Source organism: Nipponia nippon, unplaced genomic scaffold (assembly GCF_047370975.1).
Source record: "Nipponia nippon isolate SJK-2023a ecotype South Korea unplaced genomic scaffold, ASM4737097v1 scaffold_4, whole genome shotgun sequence".
Classification (NCBI taxonomy): Eukaryota; Metazoa; Chordata; class Aves; order Pelecaniformes; family Threskiornithidae; genus Nipponia; species Nipponia nippon.
Window position 1 is genome coordinate 75298289 of NW_028262358.1, and position 12287 is coordinate 75310575.

Sequence of the window (12287 nt, forward strand, 5' to 3'; positions counted from 1 at the left end):
CAGAACAAGTTCCTATAAAGTCATAGCATTTATCACAATTCTTTTTCTTTTCTGTTAGACGTTGGAAAAACTTGCAAAATTTTGAGACAAATTCCAGGCTTCAGACAACTCTGTTAACAATCTAACCATGCAGGCCAAGCATAATCTGGTTATCAACAGCATACATGCCACTGGGAGACATCTCTTCCAAAACCAGTGTGCTGAGCTGTTATCTCTCAAACTGACCCTTACAAAGTGAAGCTACTCCATACAACTATTAGTTATGTTGATATTATATAGAGATGCAGAGGTCTGCAAGATTGGACTGTTATCCCTCTCTCTTTAGCCTCATTGTGCTTCACCTTGAAAGCGACCTTCATATTCCTACATTAGACAGAACACAGAAAAAGTAATGTGATATTTTTAGGGTTTAGTATGTTTTACAATTTATGTAAAATTAAAGGCATAAAGCTATGTACAGAAACAAAGGGCAGAAGTGTTTTACACTGCCTGAAGTCTAGGTTCCTGCTCTTTATCATCCAGCTGAAAAGTTGTCAGGAGGCTTTCACAGCTCTCCTGCTTGGGATCCAATGGTTAGGTGAGACCGCTGACTGGGGTATTGCCTTCACTGAGCAGATTTTTGGTCTGTGCAGGATGTGATATTCTTACAAACCCACTCTCTCCATGGGATTTCCATTCAGAACTCAAACTTCTCCAGAGGCTTTCTGTAACTCATAATCCTGATATTTAATCAGAATGTAGGTTCTTAACACTTTTCCTAGACCATCGCTGTTGGCCACGGTCTTGCTGATGACACTTGGATATAGCCAAGTAGAACCATCAACTAGGCAGTGAGCAGAACTCTATTGAATGCTGCCTGACCCTGCCCTTAACTTGGCTGGAAACAAACTGTTTGCTGACTGCAAAGACTTTTGGAGTTTTTTGCAGACTCTCCTTTCTTGTGGATTGGGGTGGGGTTTACCTTGCTAGAGAGCCTCCTATCCATCGAGCTGTACTTTTTGTGCAAAGTGCTTTTGCAGCTTGCATTGTTTCGCAGCTTGCGCGATTAATTCTGGACAGGGAATGGATATGGTAATAGAAAGGGCAAATTCATCAGGCTGGAGGTCGCAAATGATCCATGAATTTGGCGTGCTGAAGTTGGGGTCCGCTGAGCTAACATCCCAAACATTGGAGGGGAAAAAAACCATTCAGGAAAATGAATGTTAGGTTATTGTACATACACATGCCCATCTTTAAGCAGTTGTCCTTGCTTCCAGTAGATAAGGCAGCAGGTTGAAAGATTCACCTAAAATTATATTCTTTTATCTTACTGGACATTTTTTCATTTAGATAAATTGAGTAACTCTTAGGTCATGGTTGTCTTTTTCTCAGGAACAGAATACATTGTTTCTCTGTAACATTTAGTATTACCTATCTTGAAAAGGGTGTGTGTGGCCTTAGCAGTTTGGTTTTGCATTTATAGCACTTACATTAATGATAGATGTAAGTTTAAGAAACACCTGAATTTTGAAATGGAGTCTGCTGTCTCTTGTGTATTTTTCCTTCAAAAAATGGGTGTGTACCTGCTGTACTTCTAGGTGTCTGACAGTGACCTTGTGTATTTTGTGTGCTGTGTTAAGGCTGATTGCAGATCAGATTGATTACTTGTTTTATGGGACCTTAAACAGTAACACTGTTTAGTCAGCTTCTCCAACAGTCACATTTTAATGAGCTTCAAAGAGATTAAAAGTTTCCTGAGCTACATAGTCCTAACAGGCTGGTTTTCATTCCCCTGATCCCACTCTCTTTCCCTGCAGCACTCCAGCTCACGCCTGAGTTACCAAAGCAACATTCAGGGATCTTCTCAGTCCCAGAGTACGATGGGCTATTCCACGTCGTCTCAGCAGAGCTCCCAGTATCACCAATCTCATCAGTCTCACAGGTACTGAGCGGGCCAACAGACTGCACTCAGAAAGGAACGGACTAAAAGCCAGAAGACTCCAGCAATATGAAGTTCATAACGATGAGAAGAACCAAAAATACAAACTATGATGCAGAATTAAAATTCATGATGACAAAAGGAAAACTTCACTCACTGAAGACTTCCTTCCCCCACCCGCCCCCCGTCCCTTTATTGCCATAAAGGAGATTCTCGTGAAGTTTTCCTTCCTCCCTGCCCTTGCATGTGCTCCATTGTGGTTACTCTAATGAACCCTTCTGATCTGAACCCAGCACTTAACTTCTTTAACCTTTGGAATTTTGAAGGATTCCTGGTGCACCTTCCTTATGCTGTAGTGATTGCCATAAATCTGTCTTTTCAATCTCTTTGATGGGGTTTTAAAGTTTTAAAATCTTGAACTCCCAGGCTTTCAAGCTTGTATATAGTTAGTTTTATACTAGGCAAGCCAGTTTAGCTATACAGGTATATTGCACCTTTTTAAAGCACTATGTTATTTTCACAGGATATTACTGTTTTGCTCATGGATGTCAAGAACAGCAAAATTTTACTGTTCCAGAGTATTTTACTATTCTGTTTTTATTAGTCTAGTTTTCAGGAGAGGTCTTAAAAATAAAAAATTTAAAAAATAAATAAAATTTAAAAAAGAAAAAGGAAAAAAGAAAAAAACCCACCCAAGTCTCTGCAGCGACAAATATGCTTCATGCTACTGGACTGAACGCCAAACAGAAGATTGCTGATATTTCTTAACTCATTCACATTGAATTCTTGAAATCACAGTGATCGTGCTCTGACTAGTTTTAAATTAAGCGTTATTTTAAATGAAACCAGGACAGTCACATAAAAAGGAGATGCTTTCAGGATCTGTTGGAACAGAAGAATGGAATGTCTTCCCAGGCTGGACACCAAAATAGTCAGGAAAATGTATTTACTGCCCTCAAGTCTCAGTAGGAATGTGGATGATGGGCTTGTTTTTCTGTTAAGCAGCTGATTAACGTATGTGAGAGTTCTATAAATTTAGCTTTCTTTCACATTCCTGAGTCAGTTTTCTAAATATAAAGGTGACAGAAATACTAAGACTTGCGAAAACAAATTCATTTAATCATTTTATGTTAGAATTAATAATTAAGAGATATTATTGTGCAGTTTGAAAAGCATGTTGAAAATTGTTCCTTTTTCATGTTTATAATGCATATTCTGTCCCCCTCACATTGCTGTGATTAACCCAGATTAGTTATACCAGATGCGCTTGATTGCACTGGAATGTTTCTTTTTCCCTAGAGCAAACATGTTTTGATTGTGCCTAAGGCCTGTAAGTGGATGGGTAGCTGGCAGAAAATCCCCAGTAAATAAGAGTTCAGAAGCATAATCAGAGGATTATTGTCCAACTTCTGCAACCACAGTTATTCGGAGAGACACAACATGTAATTTGGGACAGCTTCATTTTTCCTTCAGCCTTCAGAAATAAGGCTGGCTCTTGGTGCAGAAAACCTGGAAAAATGCATTTAGAAAGCTACTAGCAATGTAACATCAGCAAGCTTCTACAGCTGGCGTCCAGAGAAGAGGTGAAGTGAGAAGAGTTTATATGTAAGCAGTTAACGTTACAGGCTTTTATACCACAGTGTGTGGACACTCTTCTGTCCTGTGTCCGTACAAAAAAATTGTATATACCCATACACATTCACACTGAAGTTGTGATCAGACCTAGCAAGATGAGTAAATCTGTTTGCTCTGAGGAGAATGCTTTTCATCACAGCTAGAGACATACATGTTTCTGCTGGATTTGATCTCCCAATCACCTTTAGTGCCCCCTTCCTCCTCAAACACGTGTTGTTTTCATACCTTCTGTGAGCAGTCGGCTTGCTTTGGCCATATCTACCATCATGTGGTTTTGACAACACCCAGCTTCTCTGGAAAAGCAACTAAAACCTGCTTTTGTCATCAAATGGGTAAGAAGGTGGTGAAAATGAAATGAAGCAATTTGAAGGAAAGAATTTTTCTGGGGAAAAATAATCTCCCAAAGGATACTTTCAATGTGTAACCCTTGAAATGCTACATATTATACCTACCCTAGTAGCCCGTTTGAAAGAACAGATTTTTATTGTTCCTTTATTTTGTTTCAGTGAGCCTGGGGTTACATTCTTTCCGTAAGTGGAATGTCTCACCTCTTACTGATGTTATGATGAGATACCTTTGAGCTAATGGATATTTGGCCAATGCCACAAAGGAACATTTATATTTTGTGACTTGAATGTCACAGTTCTGGAAATTAACCTTTGGCAGAGTAATTTTTGTCCCCTCCCGTTCTTTTCACCTTTCTGTTCTCTCAAAATCCTTTTGTCTTTTCCATTATAGTTATCTAGCACTTCTTCTCCCTACTGTGACCTGCAGCTGATCATCAAAATTCATATAACGTCAGGAGTTATTAAGGTGGGCTCTTGTGCCAATAAGGCAAAATCATGGTGTAGATTAATCTGTATGTAGAGTGTGAAACTTCACAGCAACGTAAGGTGCTTTAATTGAGTGAGCTTCCAGCTTCTAGAGCAACTGCCGTGACCTCTCTCTAAGCTGAACTGGCGTTTCTGCCTTGGTTGGGTCTGATAGACGACCACACGCAGCTCCTCTCTAGCTTTTGTGTGCACGCGCGAAGCCGAGCTGACTTCCTCCGTTGCCTTCAAACTCACAACTGGGAGGAGAGCAAATAAAAGCAAAAGCATTTGCTGCGAAACGTAGGCTGTGCACACTCTTCTGGTTCCTTCCTGGTGGTGAAATAATTTGCTTTTTCTTGGGAGCTTGACATGTGTTGCCGGGGTGGGTGGCAGTCATAGTGGAAGAAGCCTTGCTTTCCAGGGGTCATCCCGTGAGGTAAAAACGCTCCGCTTTCAGAAGTGAATTGTGCGCTGTGTCCTGGGGAAGCCAGGACCATGTCATTTTTATGTTATTTTTTTGGCCTGTGCAGTTTCATTAGTACTCATAGCTCTGTCTCTGCCCGTAACTTTTACACCCTCACCAAAGTGTTTCACACCGGTACCAAGAGAGGCAGGTGACACCGGCAGAGCTGCCTTCTCCGTCCTGGTCGCTTGGTGGGAGAGCGGGCCACCGGGTACAGCCCTTCCCGTCGTGGCTCAGAGGAAACAAACGCGCGGGGAATGAATGGGATGAGCAGCCTGGTCCGCATTGGTGAAGTTTATGTAGCACAAACTGCACAATGAAGGAAGAATATAGGGAAAGCTGCGAGTCCTGCACTGTATCTGTGACACTGTATCTGGGGAGGGGGAGGGAAGAGCGTTCGTAGCGGGAGGGGTGGCGGGAAGCTAGAAGTGTTCAAATATGTATAATATTTTATATAAACATAATAAGCTTAGTTCCCCTTCATAATCTTCAGGAATGGTACTTTTAACACCATTAAGCAAAGAATTGTTTTAGGATTAAATAAATGTATTGTACATAAGGCCATACGTAATCTTCTAAAAATGTCGCCAGACAGGAGCGATGTGTATTACTATATGAAAAAAAAGTCCTTAATGCACTGTTATCTCCTAAATATTTAGTAGTAAATTAATACTATTTAATTTTTTTAAAAATTTGTCTTGTGTAGACACTAAAAAGTATTACACAAAATCTGGACAGAACATGTCCTTTTTAACAGCAATTTAAAGAACTTTTTATATATGTAAGGTAGTAACTTTTCAAATTGTTCTAGTTGTATTTTCCCATGTTTACTATTTGTGGAAGTGTGCCTGTCTCTATTCAGTTTTTTTTTTTTTTTCTAATAATTTCATGCACGCATCTTTCATTTTTGTAGTTTTCATTAGAAATTATTGTGTATGCACCTCATGCTGCCACAAAACTTTGCCGCTCTAGGTCTGTGGTGGCCACATTCGGCAGCGCCCGTGCCAATGGGCTAGCAAAACCACAAAGCAAAATACTCGTTTCTCATTCTAGAGTTGAGAGTTTACTGCTTTTAAGTTGTCCTGATGTCACTCTTGAAATGACTGTTAAAACTAAACTATGAGTTCATTGCATTTATTTTATATTCTTGGTTGTAATGAAATGGAATTGACTTTGCTTCAGTGTGAATTTTTTTAATAAAATAATATACATTTGTAATAATAATAAAAAGTTCAAATCAAATAAGCGTGCTGAGAAGTTTTTTGTAAACATTGCCTTTGGGCTACCAAGAGGGAAAATATAGCCCACAAAATTGCAGTTGTAATTATATTCAGGATGTTTATGATATCATACACCACACAAAACAAAGCTTGCAAAACCTCAGAGTTGAAACTACAGCTTTTAAAATGCCCAGGAGGATATTCATGGGTATGTGTCTATCAAAATAGAATGAAGCCTTATGGAAAACACAATCGATGGAGTGGTTCTCTTAGGTTTTGCCCTCTGCTTAGAAGTATTCTGGCATGCCGCGCCGATGCCACTTGTTGAGATCGTTATTACTTGCGTGGGAATCCTATAGACATGTCTTCTGAACAAAAGCTGGTTTACTGCATTCTAAAGCTAAACGCCCTCTTACTTTTTCCTCCTGCTGGACCTTGGAGGATTTTTAAGTGTTTCAGGTGACAACATGGAAAGCACGAGCCAGAGCACATTGGTGGGTTTTCAAAGTGGGTGCCAGTCTGTGTGTTTCTGTTCCATCTAACCATTGTTTCACAGATGGATAGTTAACTTCTTCCAAAAATCCCACCTGTGTTCTCCTTAATGGTTGCATGGGTAAGAATGGTTGGGCTTTACTTGCACTACCAATCACGTTAAGAAAAAGGCTTTGGTTTCAGATGTGCCTTTTGCACAAGGGTGAGAATAGAAGTAGCCTCTTGCCAAAAAGCTTAGCCTGCATCTCTCGACACCTCGTGGATAAAGAGCCGTTGCTTCAGCCTCAACGCAGCTGAGCATCCCCAGCTCTGTACCCCTCGCAGTTTCCTTTCTGCTTCTGGTGTCCTGTTTGTTGGTAAGATTGTGCTTAGTCAGCAACTTTGACTTGGATGTCCCTCTTGAAACCTCCTGTGTTGGCTCTGTTGCAGTCTTTGTTCTTCTACAGCATCTCTCGCTGTTTTTCCTACCTGGTGATGCAATTTACAGTCTAATCCAGCCTCATCATACTGATCTGAATTATGGCGGCATCCCTTTTTCTGTCCTTGACAGTTAGACAACTCACATTTCATAGCCATTCAGAAAGTTGCAGAGTAGGTTGTCTATTAGTCTCTCACTTTGACGTGTTGCTTCCCGCTTTGTGTGACTGCCCTGGCTCTGCCAGCTCTGTTGCGTTAGATGTAAAGCTGCTCTCTTCACTTGCACATCACTGCCAAAGCCTGCTGTTACCCCATCCCTCTTACTCAAATCAAGAAGTTATCGAATTTATCTCCCAGTCTGATCATCCCACCAAGTCAACCTCTACACCATTTTAGATTTCCAGATAAGCATTTTTATGCTCTTGTTTCCAATTGCCCATTGTTTCAGAAAACCTGTTGCAAAAAACCTGTTTCTGAAAAATTCCCTCCTAGCTGTCTTCTGCATCGCTCATTAAAACCCTTGGCTTTGATGTCTACAGAAGTTTAATATTTTAAGCTACCGGTGTGCTATGAGTCGTACCTATTGCGTTAAAGAAAACTGTCCCACTGTTTCATTACATGCTCCAGTCTGCCTGCATCCGTCTGTCACCTCCCTGCACACCTGTTGTAAGCTCCCTCAGACGGGAACGGTCGTTCTGTCCTGATACGGTAGCTTCACGACTGGTGCTTGCAGGCACTCTGTAATGCAAATAATAATCGCTGTAATATCATGGTTTTTTACTACTGGACAATACGCAGTAGTAGTGTGAGGAGTAATTTCCATGTGCTGTTTGAACACAAAAAGCATCATATTGGTGCCAAGTATCAATTTGACCTGGCTAAGCATGGAACTTGGGCAAGTGTTGTTCTAATAGCCAGCAAAGGTTAATGATGGTTTACCTGTAATGTTTTTTTAACAGGAAGGTACTGCTTTTTTATGTTCCAGAGAACTTCATGCCCTTGTTTAAGATTGCAGAAAAACCAGCAGCTTTGGTTTATTTTGGTATTTTTATAGTAATGTAGAAAAATATTATTGTATGGTTATTACAGTGATTTTTTTCATTTGCAAGAAATATTTATTAGAACAGTAGTTGTTCGAGGTAGATTAAAACCACCAACAAGGTTATGAAAGGTGTGCGTGCAGTCACAGTCGAGCTGCTGAAAGTGCTGTGGGAGTACCCCCGCCGTTAGGTAACAGATATCCAAGATAAACTGGAGTAGGCGTTTAAAAAAATAACGATGATTATTATCTGAAGTCCGAAAGTAATGCCAACCTACTTAATAATTTTTATATAATGTGCTTGTCTTGAAATACTGCTATAGGATCATTTTTTCCAGCTTAGTATACTGGCATACTGGTACGTGTGTTGTATGGACTGTAACGGGCTATTTCTGCGATTATTTTGTAGTGTGTTCTTCGAAGTATCTTGAAGAGGACAGAGAACTTGAAAGTATATAACTTTTACGTGTACGTTGCATACGTGGAACACGTGGCTGAATGAAATATTCAGCAATACATTCCTTTAGCTAAAACATCTTTTGATGATGTTTACTAAGAAGTTACGTGAAACCTCCAACTGGTGTTTGAGGTCATTGCAGAAAGGATACCTTTGCCCCAGTCCGTTGTCAGAATGGAGCTTTGCTTTGCTTACACTAGCAGTAAATGTTAGAAATAAATTAGCAAAGGAGAATCTGCCTTATTTTTTAAATATGACTTTTAAAAATAAGGAACAGAATAATCAGGTATTTGTTACTCAGTCTTGGATGTGATGTGATAGCCAGCAATAATGCATTTTATGCAGTCTCCATCCTACAAGACTCATTGTGTCTTAAGTAATAAAGAACCCAATCTGTGAAGCACTGAAGAAAGGAATTCTTCATACCTATCATCAGCAGACGAAGTTTTAATTATGGACCAGGTCCTGCCGAATGATGCATGGCTCAGACATCCTTTCCACAGCCTGCATTTGAGCCTACATTGGTAAGATCCTTCCCTACATCCACAAATAGGAATTCCTTGGGATGTTAGGAAAAAAAATAAAGAGTGGAAACGTGCAGCCTTTTGATTTTGTAATGAAATTTTAATGCTATCAAGATTAGGTGTCTGAAGTTCTCCAGAACATGATGAACTTTTAAATACATTTACATGTGTATTTTTATCATTTACATTGTTAAAAATACTTTCTACCCTTATCTGGGCAACGTGGCACAGCGCTGCTCTGGAAAGATGACCTCTATCTCTGCATGCTTGACCTGGTCGGGGGCACGGTTGTCAGTTCGGAGTCTTGCAGACAATTTACACACGTGGACGCTGAACTTTAACCTGTAAGCTTAGGTCACACAGGTCTATGGAAAAGCAATCAGCTTTTAAAGAAAACATACTTCCTTGGCCGAAAGGTGAGACAGAGAACTGCAAAATGAAAGGCTTACCTCAAAAGGCTCCTGTAATCCTCCAGTTTGACAGATAGTGCTATGAGACGATTGTAAATTGTCAGATCGTATTATTATTGCTAGGCTGTACAGTTCAAAAACATCTGTCGCTGGTCTTGCCGTTATCTAATATGATGTAGAATGAGTAGTTCGTGAAATTATGATTTTCTGTTTTCAACCTATTTTAATTGTGTGACTCATTCTTGCAGCGGTACAGAAGAAAGAAGGACAGTTTCCAGTAGTTTGGTTTTGGCAGTAAAACTCAGAACGTTAACTTGCTAAGAAAGAGGAACCAAAGGAGATCAGGCTTCTCCCTTGCTGGTGTCCTCCTTTCGCTGCAGCAGAGGAGATTCAAGCAGGCAGATCATATCATGGCGTGGTGTAGTAACTGCAGTTCTTGGGACGCATGTAAGTTTGAAAGAGAAATGTTTATGTCTCGTAAGTATAGCATCACAGCTGCAGAAGGTATACCTAGCAAAGCTGACAGGAGTGAGTCACCTTTACAAAATTCCCTGCACATAGCAAGCAGACTGACTCAATCATGTCAAGAAGTTTATAGACTTTGGTCTTACCCACCCATAAACGCATGAAAATCTGCCTAGTTTATGGTTTCAAAATAACCCCCCTGGTAATAATGGAGGTTTTTTTGTGTAAGCATTTAAAAGTTTCTTGTACCTTGCAGTATCCCACAAGCACAGAAATAAATCCCTACCCATTGAAGAAACAATGGGGACATCTACTAACACGCCCTGGTGCGTATGTCCCAATGGGGATTAGCAAGGGTTGCCTCTACATCGTGCTGCTGCTGGATGAAAGCTGGAAGTCCCCTGTGACTTTGAGACAGTCGGTTCTGGGAAGCAGGAATGAAGTAACTTCTGTTATCATCCAGAGCGATATTAGAGCTGTTTAAGTGTATTTGAGTCATCTGAGATTGTGACGTGTATCATATTTGCACAGTGGCTCCACGCTTTCATCTCCAAGAACTCAATCTCGCACGATAACGTTTATGTGTATTGTCTGTGGAGAAATGCTCAACTGTGGCTTGTTAATGTAAATCTTATAAAATACTTGTCAGTGGATCGTGCGTGCTGGAGGATGTAAGAAACGACCTGCCAGCTAGATCAGAAGCAGGCATGTTCTTTCCCACCTAACGTGCCAAACTCATCTATCAGTCGTAGTGCGTCACGCTTTTATTAATACACAGTGGTTGTGCTATTCCAAGACCGTGTTATCGCTGCAGCTTCTCGTCTATCAAAGCTGAGGTAATCCATTTGTATTCTACCCAGCTCCTTCGTGATGTTTTGCGTATGACTGTGGGGAAACCAGCAATTCCGTGACCGTGGGTTGTCTGTACGCTACCTTAAAAACGGAATCAGAAGAGCACCGTAGCAGTATTCAGCCTTGCCCTCGTGTGGACTAAGATTCCAGCGCGTGCGACACGGCATACTTGTGGAGGGGGCGGGGGAAGAGGGCGGGAAGGATCCTTACTTCTGTGGGATCAGGGATGGTCTCTGGATATGCTACATGTGGATGTCAAAACAAAACACGCTTTTGCTTTTGGATTTCAGGATCTTGCCAGACAGGTGAACTTCAGCAGAGTACACTCATTGCAATTATTAGGGTATGTCCTAAGTTTGTTTAGGGCAGCGTGGCTAATAAAACCATGTTGACATTGATAGTCATCTGTCACCTCTTAAATTAAAAAAAAAAAAAAAAAAAAAAAGACTAACCAAGTTTCCAATGTCTTGCTCCTCTCACGCACATATCCAAATGTGGAGCTAAGGAATAGTTCCTTTCCCAAAAATGCAGTGAGAAAACAGGATACCCTGTACAGCCAGAATAGCTATGCATACTAAATATAACAGTGCTGAGCATTCGTAGAGCAGGTTTCAGGTTTACCCCACGTACCGCAGCTTAGGATGTTCAGGGCCAGACATCCCCACTGCATAACACGATCGCTTCCTTCAGCTGGATGCGGCTCCCACCCCCGCAGCCACTGGTGGGGAACCCAGTTACCTGACCCAGGCCCACCTCCTCCCAGCCAAAACCATCCCTCCTGCAAGAGGAGGTGATCTGTGCCCTGGGCAGATTTGTCAGCCCCTGCAGGGACCACGGCACCCATCTGATACGGAGGTTTGCTGCTGTGGACGTTTGCAAACTATGGAGTGAGTCAGTCCTCTGAGAGGGTCTGGAAGCGGAGGTTGCCTCTTGGTTTGCAGCTGTGGTGGTGGATGCAAGGGGTGGTGAATGCAAGGCGCCATCGCGGGGCAGCTCCAACTGCGAGGCCCACGTGCGGAGATGGGAAGGGAGATTATCCAGCCCCCGGGAGCAACAGGCCCACCTTAGGCGAACTGTCAGCACACGTTGCAGGCAGTGGGCGTCTCGGGAAGGTGCCAGAAGCGCCTGGGGTGAGCTGGGAGAGGGTAGCACCGCTGCTGTGCGGCTCTCCTATCTGGGACAGAGAGGCTCTGGTGGTGGGGTCTGCTTTCTCGGGCGCTTTACAAAGATCAAGATGCTTCAGAAAAACTCTCTGGACCCCACGGAGCCTGATCACAGTTCCCACCCTTGCAAATTAAGAGCACAAGCAGCTGAAAGTGTGAAAACGACTGGAGCCAGAAGCGAGGTGCCAGCCAGTGCAGCGATGGGCATGTTGCACGCCGCCTCTCCTCCCCACGCACGCCGCTCCCGAGGGCCTCCGAGTGGGAGAGGCAGCGGTGGAAGGTGCCAGCTCACTCCTGACTGTGAAAAGGTGATGCACTGAGTTGCCACAGCTCCGTGGTTGCGTGCCTCCATGGAGTGGGCCTGCAGTACCCATCTTCCAACACGTTTTAGGCCCTGACGTTGCTTGGAGGGTCTGATGC

General features: G+C 42.2%; 1 protein-coding gene across 2 annotated transcripts in view; it reads left to right on the plus strand.

The window, feature by feature from the left end:
* CDK19 (cyclin dependent kinase 19) overlaps positions 1-6065 on the plus strand; it is a 134501-nt gene extending 128436 nt beyond the window's left edge. For both annotated transcript variants that reach the window (XM_087775330.1, XM_087775329.1), the window contains one exon: positions 1797-6065. In XM_087775330.1, the coding sequence (XP_087631456.1) occupies positions 1797-1928 (132 nt within the window). In that variant the 3' untranslated portion in view covers positions 1929-6065. The remainder of the gene's footprint in view (positions 1-1796) is intronic.
* Positions 6066-12287: the final 6222 nt, after the last annotated feature.